General features: G+C 50.2%; 1 protein-coding gene across 1 annotated transcript in view; it reads right to left on the bottom strand.

Moving 5' to 3' along the window:
- Positions 1-1,213: 1,213 nt before the first annotated feature.
- TCF7L1 (transcription factor 7 like 1) overlaps positions 1,214-14,337 on the bottom strand; it is a 150,294-nt gene continuing 137,170 nt past the window's right edge. The window contains exons 5-12 of the mRNA XM_032410569.1: positions 7,868-8,000; positions 6,748-6,850; positions 6,432-6,515; positions 5,554-5,697; positions 4,751-4,910; positions 4,559-4,666; positions 3,712-3,787; positions 1,214-2,596 (exon numbers count right to left, since the gene is read on the bottom strand). Of these exons, the coding sequence (XP_032266460.1) occupies positions 2,163-2,596; positions 3,712-3,787; positions 4,559-4,666; positions 4,751-4,910; positions 5,554-5,697; positions 6,432-6,515; positions 6,748-6,850; positions 7,868-8,000 (1,242 nt within the window). The 3' untranslated portion in view covers positions 1,214-2,162. The remainder of the gene's footprint in view (positions 2,597-3,711; positions 3,788-4,558; positions 4,667-4,750; positions 4,911-5,553; positions 5,698-6,431; positions 6,516-6,747; positions 6,851-7,867; positions 8,001-14,337) is intronic.

The raw sequence follows: 14,337 nt of genomic DNA on the forward strand, positions 1-14,337 counted from the left end.
GTGTGCTGAAGATTCTCTCTCCCACTGGGGCGCCTGGGTGGCTCAGATGGTTGAGCGTCTGCCTTCAGGTCAGGTCATGATCCCAGGGTCCTGGGATGGAGCCCCACATCGGGCTCCTGGCTCAGCCGGAGCCTGCTTCTCCCTCTCCCCCTGCTCATGCTCTCTCTCTCTCTCTGTATCTCTGTGTCTCAAGTGAATAAAATCTTAAAAAAAAAAAAAAAGATTCTCTCTCCCTCTCCCTCTGCACCCACCCCCACCTCCCATCTCCCCCCTAAAAATAAATAAGTAAAAAATAAAAAAGGGAATGAAGTACTGATACATGCTACAGCGTGGATGAACCTTGAAAATAGTAGGTTGACAGAAGTCAGTGAGAAAGGACCATATGTGGGGCACCTGCCTGGCTCAGTCAGTAAAGCCTATGACCCTGATCGCAGGGTCATGAGTTCAAGCCCCACGTTGGGCGGGGAGCCTACTAAAAGCAAAAAAAACCCAACACACCCATGCACACACACAAATACCATATGTTGTATCATCCCATTTATTATTTTTTTTAAAGTTTTATTTATTTAAGTCATCTCTACACCCAATGTGGGGCTTGAACTCACCACCCAGAGGTCAGGAGTTGCATGCTCTTCCGACTAAGTCAGCCAGGCAGCCCCTATATGATCCCATTTAAATGACGTGTCCAGGATAGACAAATCCAGAGACAGAAAATAGATTAGTTGTTGCCTGGGACTGCAGGGTGTGAAGGCAAGAAATGGGGGTGACTTCTAAAGGGTCTGGGGTTCCTTTTCAAGGTGATGAAAATGTTCTAAAATTGACTGTGATGATGGATACACAACTTGAACATACGAAAACCTATTGAATTGTACACTTTAAATGGGTAAATTGCATGTTATGTGAATTATAGCTCAGTAAGGCTGTTATAAAAGAAACTGCCGTGCTAGGTACCATGCAAAACAACCAAAGGATGCCCCTTACATCCTGGCAATTATAAGAAAACAAAGAAAAATAAAGATTACTCTCTTTGGATCTCAGTTATCGATATTGACGGGTCTCTGTACATTTGAGGCTGGAAGTTGGGTTGAATTTTTCTGTCAGGCATGTTTTCGTATTCTCCTCTCCAACCCCCTGCAAAAATCTAGCACAGGCCTTGCTATGAAGATGGGGGCTTGATTCAACAAAAGGATTGAAATACTCAGAAAAGGTCTTGCAACTGCAATTTTATTTTCTTTTGTGAAAATAAACAACTGGAAGTTTAAATTGCTCCAAAAAACCCCATAAAAACAAAAAGAAATACACACAGAAGAAGCATGTGAGGTGATAGGGGGAGGGAGGAGGGCGTTTAGACCTTTGGCAGATTGTGCTAGCACTGACCCAGGGGACAAGAGCCAGGCCTCGGGGCCGGGTCCCATCTGCCACTCTGGGACGGTGAGGGGAGGTCTTGACTGGTGAGGGGGTGGCACAGAGACTTCTTCACCGAGAAAGTGGCGGGCACCTTGAATCCCTTTCAATGTGGGGAAGAACCATTTCAGAGGACCTCTTTGCCCACCCAGAGCTGGAGGCTGTTGTGTGAGGGCCCACTGGGGGAAAGGGGACGCTGGTGAAGACAAATCAGGCAAAGGTGGCTTCTCACGTGATGACAGTCTTACACTGGGCAGAGGACGAAGATGAAGGCAGTTGAGCGAAGGAGAAAAACTTGGCGAGGTCAAAAGGAATGTCCAGGAACGGGATCTAGAGGAAGAGGTAACAGGCTAGAAGTCCAGCCATGGCCGACATGCGGACCAGGAAGGGGAGGGGGGCACGTGGGAGCACTAGAAGGGGGAGCAGGGCAGAAAGGGAAAGAGGTAGAGAGGAATGGGTCTTCTGCCCAGGTCCATCCACCACTGCACGTACAGGAAGAAGAAGAACACACTACTTTTCAGTTCTCTTTCTTTTAAAGATTTTTTTTTGTTGTTTTGTTTTGTTTTTTAAAAAAGCCTTAAGATCAGCTACTGGTTACATCTACAAAACGTAAAGTGCTGTTGCTACCAGTCACTTTACAGAACAGTCCAGAGTGGTCAAATATTGACCAATAAAGTTTCCTTTTTTTTTTTCTTTTTTCTTCTGAATCATTACTACTCAACGAGTCACTTGACAGCCTGCATAGGTCAGGGGGCAGCTCAGTGGGCAGACTTGGTGACCAAGGAAAGAGGCTGGGCCTGGAGGACTGGGAGGGCCTGGTGGGCATGGAGCGCGGCCGGGAAGGAGGGGGGAGAAGTCAGCAGAGCTGTGGGCAGGGACCCGAGGGGGAGCGGCCGGGAGAGGAGCGGGGGCTGGCTGCCCATCTGGCCGGAGGAAGTGGCTGTCGCCTTGGCTGACAGGAAGGCAGCCGAGTGTAAAGCCAGCTGGGCCCGGCTCTCCGGCTTGGTGGTGAGGGAGAGGGGCTGGGCTTGCTCCGAGTGCGTCGCCGCGGGGGCAGCCGGGGACGCCAAGGCTGCGGAGGGGGTGGCCGGGGAGTCCAGCATGCTGCCGTGGGAAGAGGCAGGGCTGTCACAGGACTTCTCAGGGGGCAGGTACTGAACACATGGCTTCTTGCTTTTGGAGGCCAGAGCACCTACGGGGACAAAACACAAGGAAGACTGAGCAGCTAGTACTGGGGGTGAGGTGGAACACAAGAACGCCTACCAGGAGGAAAGGGCAGGGGCCCGAAATCCAGGCTTTCAAGGTGAGGAAGCCGCACTGGGGGACACCTAGAGCATCGAGAAGGGGCAATGCCAAAATGCCAAAGACCTATTCGGTACCTGATAGGAGGGAAAAGAACTCAGGCTATCACATCATCCCCTTCCCTGCCTAAATCTCAGCACTTTTGGAGACGGATCTCCATTCGATTTGCTTTAAAATCTCTGGCTTATGGTGCTATGGGAGCTGGCACAGCCCCTGCGGAGCGGGGAGGTATACAATGGACCGTGCAGCACGTACATACTTCACTAATGTGTACGCCTACGTAAATAAATATACAAATCACATCGATGACGGAGAGGGAGAGAGAGGGAGGGAGAGAGAGGGAGAGAGAGGGAGAGAGAGGAAAGAGATTAAAAGCACTTTAGCTGGTACCAGCAGTTCTGTACTTGTCCAGAGTGAGCACGAGAGGAGAGGTCACCATGCTAGGTGAGATTCCGGTGTGAAAAGACACAGTACATAATTTTGGCACAAAGTGACCCCGAAACCAAGCAAAGTATTTCTTTGGGTGTTCAACCAACCCAACCTTGGAGGAACACCTGCTTCTATTTGGTTCACGAATAGGTGGCATGTCCATCTCTCATGTGCCCCGTTCCTGAGGGAATTTCAAAGATAATTGCAGATACCATTCATTTTTGCCCGGTACATCGATTTTTAGAACCCTCAAATAAGATGCAACTCAAATGAATTGAAAAGTGCCTACGTTTTGAAGTGGGAAAGTGGTGGCATCAAATCCTGCCTCTGCCATTTAACAAGCAGAGTGACTGGGAAGGTCCACCCTCTCTGAGCCTCTTAATTCGTCATCTCTAAAAGGGGGTGATAATAACACCCACCCGAGTATGCAAGAGGCTCCCATGAGGCAGAGGCCCTGAGAACGGTAGCTACGATCAAACAGCGCTGTCGCTGTACCCTACAGAGACCCCGGAACGATGCACGACAGGTGCCACCGTGACGGCAGTTAGAAGAGCCGGTGCCCTCCTAAGGACTCACCCTCTGCCTCTTGGACTTGCTGCTGGGACTGTGTCTGTGACAGCTGTTTTTCTCTCTTCCTCTTCTTTTTCTTACCCTGAAAATTATGGCCACAGAAAGGGTAACCAAGGGGCAGAATAACTGGCTTTTCGGGGGGACTCCCAGACACGAAGTGGGGGAGGACAGGATATGGCCCATACTGCCCCTGCCCCTCCCTGGGGGAGGGAGCCGGCGGTGGAGGGGAGCTGCTCAGGTCACGCACCCACGGAAGCCTCTGAGGAGGCAGAATGAGCCTTGCTGGAAGGTGCCCTCCCGTCCCCACTCAATTCTTCCCTCCGACCCGGGGTCCTGGCCTTCTTGGAAGGCCTCATCCCTTCAGTGCCCTCGGGCTTATTTTTCCATTTCCCGCCCTGGAACAGTGTGGTTCTTGATCTTTTCTGAGGGGACTCAGGCCCCACCGAAAATCTAAGACAGCTCTGAAGCCTCTTACCAGAAATAAAAAGCAAATGAGAACAGACATACAAAAACCTGTCTAGTTTCGAGGAGTTATTAGCAATGCCAGCCGGGGCTCCCACATCGCTCTCTGAGCCCCAGGTTCGGAGCCCTTGGCCCGCAACACCCCGCCCCCCAACCAGAGCCCGGACACAGCTCGCGCTGCGTCCTGAATTATGGAATCAAGGGCTGAGTCCACTTCAAATGAGAGGGGTACAAATTCACATCGGTCCTTAGGACGCCAAAGCCACGTCCTTGTCGATCTCCCGAGAACGGAAGGAGAGAGCCAGCCTCCTCTGGGGCCCTAAGAGGCCTCCGTAAGCGGGGCCCCCTCCCGCTCCCCGGGGCTGCTCTCCGGGCCCGCCGCGCCACTCACGTAGTTGTCCCGGGCTGACCAGGTCGGGTAGAGCTGCGAGTGCAGCTGCCGCTCCTTCCGGGCCAGTTCGTAGTACTTGGCCTGTTCTTCTCGGGACAGGTTGTGCCACTGCGGAGAGAGGGTCAGAGGTGACAGGGAGCGAGGAGTGCAGGGGACGCCGCCCGCGCGGCCCGGGCCCAGAGCGGGCCTTACCTTCCTTCCCAGGATCTGGTTAATGGCCGCGCTTTCCTTCAGGGTGCACTCAGCCACCACCTTGGCCCTCATCTCCTTCATATACAACATGAAGGCGTTCAGAGGCTTCTTCACGTGGGGTTTCTTTTCTTCTTCCTTTTTCACCGTGATGGGTGATTTCCTGGGAAGGCACAAAGCTGGCAGTTAGCGCGGGTCGGTGGCCACCGGGCCGCGACCCCCGCCCCTCGCTGAGGCCGAGGGCCACCTGCCCCCGGGGGCGCTCGGCCGGTCAGGCTGCTCGCAGCACCTAAGCACCCCCACGAGCGGCTCCCAGCCGCGGGATGGCCTCGGGCCGTGTCCTGTGAGGGGCTAGTTCCCTGAGGAAGGAGCAGAGGTGGTGGGGAGGGGCGCCGGCCACAGGTGACAGGGAGGGGACAGAAGCAAGAGGGGGTCTCCTGAGCCAGGGGGCGCTGACCTGGGCTTTCCCACTGGCTGTATGGCTCAGCGGACAAAGCCCTGGCCTTGGTGACAGTGTGACCTGGCGAAATTCCTCCCTTCAGGGCTCACATTTTCCCGTGTGTGTGGGGGAGGGGGAAGGAAGCCAAAAGCGCTCCCGGGTTCTCTCTCGGCCTCAAATCCCGTCAAACTCCCCTGACTGTGCGCAAAGGGGGCCCTCAGCGAGCGTGGGAGCAATCCCCAGGAGAGGGGAGGATGCTGCGGAGGGAGGCTGCTGGCCGCCTGCTAAAGGCCCCCGGGCGGGCAAAGTACACGGCCTTTGCTGCTCAGACACTGGCCGCCCCGCACCCAGGCCGCCTGATACTCACGCGCTCACGGCCGGGCTGAGGCTGGGGGGCGCCGGCTCCTGCTTGACGATGGGGGGGACGATGGCGGGGTGGGGGATCCCTGAGGTGGGCAGACCAGGGTGGGCCGGAGCCACCATGTGAGGAGAGAACCGGCTGGAAACCAGGCTGTGTACCATGTGGGAAACAAGGGACGACACAGGGGTTCGGGCTGAATGCTTGTCACCCAGCAGAGGACGTGGTGGCCGCCTGCCCTGGCGGCAGAGCTGGGCAAACACCTCTGCCAAGGCAGCCTCTGAGGACTGGGAGCGCGTTCACGGGCCCGCGAGCACCCGACCAACCTCCCTTCCCGCACAAATGCACAGGCCTCCTCTATCTGATGCTGGAAGCGGGTAGGATGAAAACCGAACGCGAAAGAAGGTGGAGCAGGCCAGAGGCCAGGGTGCACGACGGGGAAATAAGGGCGTATGCTGGGGGTTGCACCTCCTTTGTCACCATAGGTGCCACTGTCACGTAGATCTGGCCCCTGAGACAGAAGCCCCCTTTACTGTCCCCTCTCCTGACATCGTTTCAGGAAAAAGTCATCTTCTCCCAGCCTCTGGCTTCAGTGCCACAAAGCCTCGCACGTGGGGGGGATGTGGTGGGAGGCTAAGGGCTAGGGCCCTGAAATTCTTCCCTTAGAGAGGTGGGGAAGGGGTGAGGCCGAGGCTGTGGTCTCCACTCCGACCATGGGGCACGAGGAGGTCCCTTAGCAAAGAGGGGTGGGGAGGAAAGGTGAGCCCATGCCTCCTAGTTTAGGGCCAGAGAAAGCTTTTTGAATGGTCAGAAATGGCAAGGACACTCGTAGAGGGCCATTCTCTACAAGGCCACGTCACGCTCCCAGACCCAGTCCCGGGACTCACCTGGACATTGAGGCGTTCATGGCGAGGGCAGGGTAGGGGTGCCGGAAACCACCAGGAGGGAGGGAGTACATGGGCTGTCCTTGCCTAGAAGGGCCAGGAGCAAGGACGTCTGGTCAGCACACTGGCTACGGTGGGACTGTTCAGGACAGGGGAGGAGAGCGGGCTGGGAAGAAAGCATGATAAAGGGCAGGAAGGAGGAAGCACGAGTAAGAGCCGTGGGCTTTGGGGAGAGGACCCCACGTGGGGGGTGGGGGTGCTGCGGCAGGCACAGGACGCAGAGCTCGGCATGAGGAAGGAAGGCGGCGCGTTTCCTTACTGTGGGACGAGCCAGCCGAGGGGATGGGGGATTTGTCCAACAGCTCCAGGAGACAGTGGGTAATATGGAGACAGCTCGGATGGGTGAGGGGGCCGGGGGATTCCTGCTTCAAAGAGACACGTGTCAGTCTGTTCCTTGGCCCTACCACAGCACCTGGAACTAACACCAAACCGGAAGTCCCTTGCCCTATGTCCCCAGGCGTGCTGGAGCTTGGAAGGCCTTTCTTTCAGTACCCTGGCCCTGTCACCTCCCCAGCTCTGCTGGGGTCAAGGACATTTTCGGGGAAGGCAGGACTAACACGGCTTCTCTCTGGCTACCTGGATCCCACCTCTGTCATCAGGAGTAATTTCCAGCTGCTTATATAGGAGTCATCCAAGAAAGGGACTGGAAATCCTGGACTGAGAGACCCAAGATATCCCCCAGAGTCATCTGCTAACTCCTCTTCAAAACCTACCCCATTCATGGAGAAGTAAACTTTGCATTTCTATGCCACATTTGTCCTCCTCATTATCTGTAACTTACAGTAACTGTGATTTCTCTTTAAACAGGGGCTCCAAAAATGCTTTGAGCCATGACCACTCTGGGAATTTGATGAGGCTATGTCTCCCTGGGATGGACAGCTCTGGTGAACAAGTTAAAAAAAATAAATAAAAGCCAGCTCAACCTTAGTGCTTCATAGCTATACTTAGAAGATGGGTCAGACTGGTTACTTTTGAAAATGTTCAGTATAAGGCAAAGGTCTTGGTTAAGGGAGGCACAGAGACACAGCCCACAGCTGGGCTAGACTTCAAGGTCAATGCAGAAGATTTCCCACCACGTCCAGCTCATTCCACCCCAAAGTATTAAGAGATTCTCCACTGTGGAGCCAGGCCCTGTGCATTGCCTCATATAATTTCCTTTTATCCTCACAATGCCTCTACGATGTGAAAGGGACACAGGAAACACAGATGAAAAATATGAAAAGGCTAACGTTGGTGGGCAAGGTAATGGGCTCTTGGGAGTTGGAGACATGACCTGAAGCGAGGGCTGCCTGATTCCAGGGCCGTGATGTTCCCCGAGAAGACAAGCCTGGCCCACTGGAGCTCTGCATGGGGGCCAGCCTGAGCGTTGGATGACTCACCTGTCTTTGGATCGATCTCTGGGGAGAGGTGCGTGGGAGGGGAGCCAGGGGAGAAGTGGTCGTTGCTGTAGGTGATGAGGGGCGTCAACGGGTGCATGTGATGCGGGGGCTGAACAACAGGAACTTTATTAGACTGAAAGACAGAGAGAAAAAGACTAGGCACAGTTGCCAAGAAGACAGAGTCCAACCTGCTGTTATATACTATGTTCAATACGTGCCAGGTATTTTCCACGCAACAGCCCATCCAGCCCTCAGACAGCCCTGGAGAGAAAGGAGCAGTCTACACATCAGGGAAAGAACCAACAGAATTAGAGGAGGGATTACACCCACCCTCCAAAATCCCCTCTTCAAACAACATACATTCACCTCATATATGCTGTGCGGTGCTAAATGCTCCAGGCTATTGAATTATCAGCTGTGCTCTGTGTAACCTCAGTGAGGTTTAAAAGGTTCAACACACCCTTTCCAAATAGATTTCATAGAAGTAGTAGCTCACAAGTTCAAGTCTGAGACTGGGAACAGACCAGTGGGGAATTGTCCTCATCAGACCTCATGGAACCAGCTGTCATGTTCAGGCTTTTCAGACACAATCCAAGAGCACTTAAAACAGGTCTCTCTGTAGCACTTCAAACACTGCTACCTAATTACCATTCTTCCTTTAAAACACCAGCAAATGTAAGAAGTACCATTATTCAGTAGAACTATTAAGAAGAAGAAAAACACTGGCATGCCATTGACACACCCTGATTTCAGATAAGAAAATGGGAAAAACCTGTGTGTCCTACAATTGGTGAACTGGATTAAATTGTTTTAATCTCATCTGACTTAACAATAAGGAGTTTTCTTATAAAAACAACTACAATTTTTAAAAAAGATTTTATGTATTTGAGAGAGAGAGAGCTAGTGCACAGGCAGGGGGGAGGAGCAGAGGGAGAGGGATAAGCCGACTCCTGGGCGAGCAGGGAGCCTGACGAGGATTTGATACCAGGCCCCTGGGATCATGACCTGAGCCGAAGGCAGATGCTTAACCGGCTGAGCCACCCAGGCGCCCCAAAAGAGCTACAATTTATTGAGCACCCCACTATAAGCACAGCACTAGGCAATACATCTGCTCCTTATTATAACTTAGCACATTAGCTATGATTATCCCCATTTGTGGGATGAGAAAACTGAGCTCAGAAAGATTAAGTGGCTTAGCTCAGAACACAGAGCTAATAAATGGCAGAACTGGATCCATACCAGCCCTTTGCGGCTCTAACAAACCAGAGGGTTTTCTCTGGTAATACCTGCGTCCCCAAGAGCCCAATCAAAACATATCTGTCAGAGAGAAAGAACTGACATACATTTTTTTTTTTTTTTTGCATAATAAGGTAAATGAGTTACAAGTGGAGAGGAGATTTGCTCTAAAAAGAGATCTGCAAGACGGATAATGATTTGCAGGCAGCCCAAGGGCTAGAATTCCAAACTGCTGTCTTCCCATTTGAATTTTTCATTTCATAGATTCTGGGAACCCTTTTCTCCTTTCTCATGGTGCCCATTTGGTGTTCATAATGCAACCTCCAATCTGTACGTTTATGTATCCGTGCTGACAGTATTCTTGCTCTACTTCCAGTCGGTTAAGCAGAGACAAGAGGCAGGGTACTGGAGCAAGGTCCCCAACCAGGATGCCAGCTCCCAGACCCGCAGATGGGAGGCAGAGAATTCAGACTGTTCATAACCGTAACCACTAGGTGGCGCCGGCACATGACCAGGCGCTTGGGGACCCGCCTGGAACAACTTCCTATCACCTCCCAAGCACCGGGGGCTCCTTTGACATTGCCTACAAACTCTAAAATTATTTTTCCCGTTTCCTTGCTGGCTTTCGAAGGTGTCTCCATGTACATGAACATATAGCGCAAATAAGAGTATAGAAATTATTTGAAGGTCAGATTTCTTGGAACCTAATGTATCTAAATGATGCATTTGGGTTTCCTGGAAACAGCTTTGTCTAAAGGATGATTTTTAGTATCATAAAAGCAACAGAATTATTATTAAAGTGATAATAAATGATAAAAGAATTACACAGAATGATTACAATTTTTTTTTAAAGATTTTATTTATTTGGGGGCGCCTGGGTGGCTCAGTCATTAAGTGTCTGCCTTCGGCTCAGGTCATGGTCCCAGGGTCCTGGGATCTGGGATCGAGCCCCGCCTCGGGCTCCTTGCTCAGCAGGAAGCCTGCTTTTCCCTCTCCCACTCCCCCTGCTTGTGTTCCCTCTCTCTGTCAAATAAATAAATAAAATAAAATAAAAAAAGATTTTATTTATTTGTGTGTGAGTGGGGAGAGGAGAGGGGGAGGGAGAAACAGACTGTGCTGAGCACAGAGCCCGATGCGGGGCTCTAACTCATGACCCTGAGATCATGACCTGAGCTGAGATCATGACCTGAGCCTAAATCAAGAGTCAGATGCTTAACCAACTGAGTCACCCAGGAGCCCCCAGAATGATTACAATTTTTTAAAAATATATAAAACTCTATGTTTAAAAAAAAAAGACCAGAAACACACCAAAATGTAAACAGTAGGTATGTTTGAGTGGTGGAACTATGGGTAATTTTGTTTTTCTTGTTTCTATTTCTGTATTTTCCAACTTTAATTATTGTCTATATTAAAAAGGATACTTATGGTGAATACAGAAGAAAGAAATACAAACTGTATTATACAGCATTTAGAAAACACAATCAGGGGCACCTGGGTGGCTCAGTCAGTTAAGTGATAGACTCTTGGTTTTGGCTCAGGTCATGATCTCCCGGTGGTGGGATTGAGCTGGGCGTCAGATTCCGTCCTCCATGCAGTCTGCTTGAGACTCTTTCCCCCTCCCTCTCCCTCCCTCTCTGTTCTTGCCCTTGCTCATGCTCTCTCTCTCTCTCTCAAATAAATAAATAAAACCTTTAAAAAAAGAGAGAAAAGAAAACATAATCACACTAGCCTAACCCACATTTTGGTGTATCTCCATTCATTTCTACTTCTTTATAGATCTGGTTTTTTACTTATCGATTTACATCATTTATAACCATCTTTTATTAAATTAACGTTTTCAGCTTTTTAAAATTTTTTTAAAGATTTTATTTATTTGAGAGAGAGAATGAGATAGAGAGAGCATGAGAGGGGGGAGGGTCAGAGGGAGAAGCAGACTCCCTGCTGAGCAGGGAGCTGGATGCGGGACTCGATCCTGGGACTCCAGGATCATGACCTGAGCTGAAGGCAGTCGCCCAACCAACTGAGCCACCCAGGCGCCCTTTCAGCTTTTTTTAAAAGATTTTTTTATAGTTTACTTGAGAGAGAGCGAGAGAGAGCGAGCACAGAGGGAGAGGGAGGCCCGACGAGGGGCTCGATCCCAGGACCCCGGGATCATGACCTGATCCGAAGGCAGACGCTTAACTGACTGAGCCACCCAGGCGCCCCCGTTTTTTAGCTTTACTGAGGTATAACTGACAAATAAAAGTGTAATATATTTGAAGTGTACAATGTGATTCTTTAATGTATGTATGTATACCCATCTAAACATACTTTCTAGCGTTCTGAAACCCTGACTGCCCATGTGCTGTTGAGTCTGGCCCCATCAGAAGCTGGTACACAGCACTGAATAGGTAGCGAAGGACAAGGCCGGGAAATGTGAGTTACATTAAAAAGTGTAAGTATCCTCACTTAAATGCTCTGTGAGTTATTCTTGGTTCCCATTAGGTGGCATCATTGTCTAGAAAATGGACTGGGAGGTGGTGGGTTCACAGAAAGAGAAAGGAGGGTAAACTCTTCCTAAGTCAGTCTGGGAAGAGGCAGCCTCTGGCACCGATAATCGAGAATTGCTCTCTTTGGAGCTGACCCAGGGAAGGCTCTCCTTGGAGGCTACCGTTCCAGTAAAAGTTTCCGTTCTTTTCTCTCCTCAGCTACCCTCAGGAGCAGGATGTCTACAGCATACACTCAGGCCAAGGGTCGGAATGCTGGGAACCAGTCTACACCTCTCAGTGGAAAACCCCGCACAAACAACGTGCGCAGGCGGAGGCAGAGGGTTCACTCAGCACTGTAGCCGAGGCCAGATTTATCTGGAGAGCATCTCAGAGCCATCTCGGGCCTGAATCCTTCTGCAGTCACGCAGACCCAACCCTTTTCCAGTTCAAGTGCTTCTCGAACATTTTAGTCTGTTTCTAGAGCTGGTGCAAGCCAACCTTCTTTAAATTCCTTGTTCCCGAGGAAACAATGCCTTGTCTCCCACCATTCAGGACTTAAATTCAAGGTCAAAGTAAAGCTAGCACCACACAGCTCCAACACAGACAGAGAAACCACCTCTCCACAAGGCCCCTCTCCTCCATCCCTCTCCTGCTTGTCTCAGGAACTTCCTGGAGGACTCCACAGAGCCTCCTGGCTCCTACGGTTCCCACACTATTCTCTTTTCTTCCCGATCCTGATTTCAGATATCAGAAGGATAAAGTTTTGTAGATCTGGCAAAGATGAGCCTTCACTTTGTGGTACCACTCACAAGCAGCCACAGACTCGCCAACAGACTGCCCAGGGAAGATACGGAGAGTCCTCTGGGTTGCTGACCGTATCTGATTTTATACATTTAAGAAATCTGTTCTACCTACATCCGTTTGCTGTTTACTGCTGGAGGCGACCTTCTCTGTGGGGGCCAGAAGGGGACCTGTTTCCCCCAAGGCAGGGCTATCTGCTGAGAACATTCAATGGCCCAAGAAGGACGGTTTCCAAGGACTTGCTGGCTCCGGCCGCAATGCTCAGTGTTACCCCGATTCTATCTGTGACAGATGATTAGTTAGGCCGGGGGTGGGGGGAGGGGTCTCCAATTTTTTTTGGTCATATAACTTAATAAAGTATCAGTTCTGCCGTGTTTTGTTTGCTGGCTGGTGGTTTGTGCTCTTAAGCAGTAATATTTTCAATTTAAGGATATTGCAGGAATCTACCTGTATATTTCCTTATGGGTTATTTTAGTTAAAAGTTAGTAATGTGTAAATCCACATAGCTGGGCTCAGGTGAACTGCAGTACGCTGAAAACCAGCAAGTAGGTGAAATCCCTGCCGTCGATCCCCTCACATTATCCCTAGAGTAAAGATGAACTTCTTCCTAATGATTTTAGATTAAGACATAAGGGACGGTGTTTTCACTCCCACCCCCTACCCTCAATGGAACATCCTGTGTCTGCACAGCTTTTTAGAGATAACCAACTGAATTCACTGCTCAAGCTTGGACAGAGAACAATTTTCTTTGCATATGTCCCACTGCAGGTCCTAGGAGATCCTTCCTTAAGCTCCTTCCACAATTCTTTCCTATCCCTATACATCAGCATATCACTTAAATAAATATTTCCTCTACCTAATGAGAGCGCATCAAGTGTTGGAAGAGAAATACCTTGTTCTCTGAGGTCTTCTCTTTGTTTCCCTCATTGGCCACAGTCTCTGGACTCCTCACTATTTTCTGACCATCTGTCTCTAAATTACCCCCATGTCTTTCTTAAAATTAGTAAAATATTCCAGAGGGAGATGGCCGGTTGGTAGTACAGAAAATAAGATTGAAAGATTTATATATAGTAGAACTAGGGCCACAGAGGAACCTAATTTAAGTTGGTGGGACCTCATTTCTCTTTCTCTCTGTATGTACACACACACATACACTCTCTAACAAATACTACTTGAAAGGCAAAACATACACTCTTTACCATTCTGTCATTGTATCTTATTAAAGAAAGGAAGTCTGAATGTATGTTTCTTTTTTTTTTTTTTTTTTTTTTAAAGATTTTACTTGACAGAGAGAGAGAGAGACAGCAAGAGAGGGAACACAAGCAGGGGTAGCGGGAGAGGGAGAAGCAGGCTTCCCGCAGAGCAGGGAGCCCGACGTGGGGCTCGATCCCAGGACCCTGGGATCATGACCTGAGCCGAAGGCAGACGCTTAACGACTGAGCCACCCAGGCGCCCCTGAATGTATGTTTCTTATACAGAATTTTCCTCTGCTGAGAGAAATGGAAACCCACACTTTTATTTATTGGATAAATGTCTGTGGAGACTGTCTACACAGCAGGCACCGAGTTGGGCAGCCAAAGGGTTGGAGGCTGATCGAGCAGAGATGGAAAGAATCTTGGGCCTCTGATCGCATGGATGAAGTGCTGAACTGGCTGGTCCTACAGAAACCATTAATCACAGCAATAGGAGCAACCAGATAAATTCCTTTCTTGTCTCACCACGGCGGGGTGGGGAGCAACAGGTGTTTATTTTGTTGTACCTATTATACGCCAGGTACTGCTCCGGGTCTTGCGAATGCTCTAGAGACTCGTCTATTTAGACACAAATACCGATTCTCATGGTACCTATGTTCTAATTGGAGAGATGGACAATAAGCAAAATTAAAAAATAATGTCTTAGATATTGAGAAACACTAAGTCAGGGGCAAGGGGTTGAACAGGGAAAGCCTTGAGGAGAAAATGACTT

This window comes from Phoca vitulina, unplaced genomic scaffold (assembly GCF_004348235.1).
Source record: "Phoca vitulina isolate PV1807 unplaced genomic scaffold, GSC_HSeal_1.0 scaffold12, whole genome shotgun sequence".
Lineage (NCBI taxonomy): Eukaryota > Metazoa > Chordata > Mammalia > Carnivora > Phocidae > Phoca > Phoca vitulina.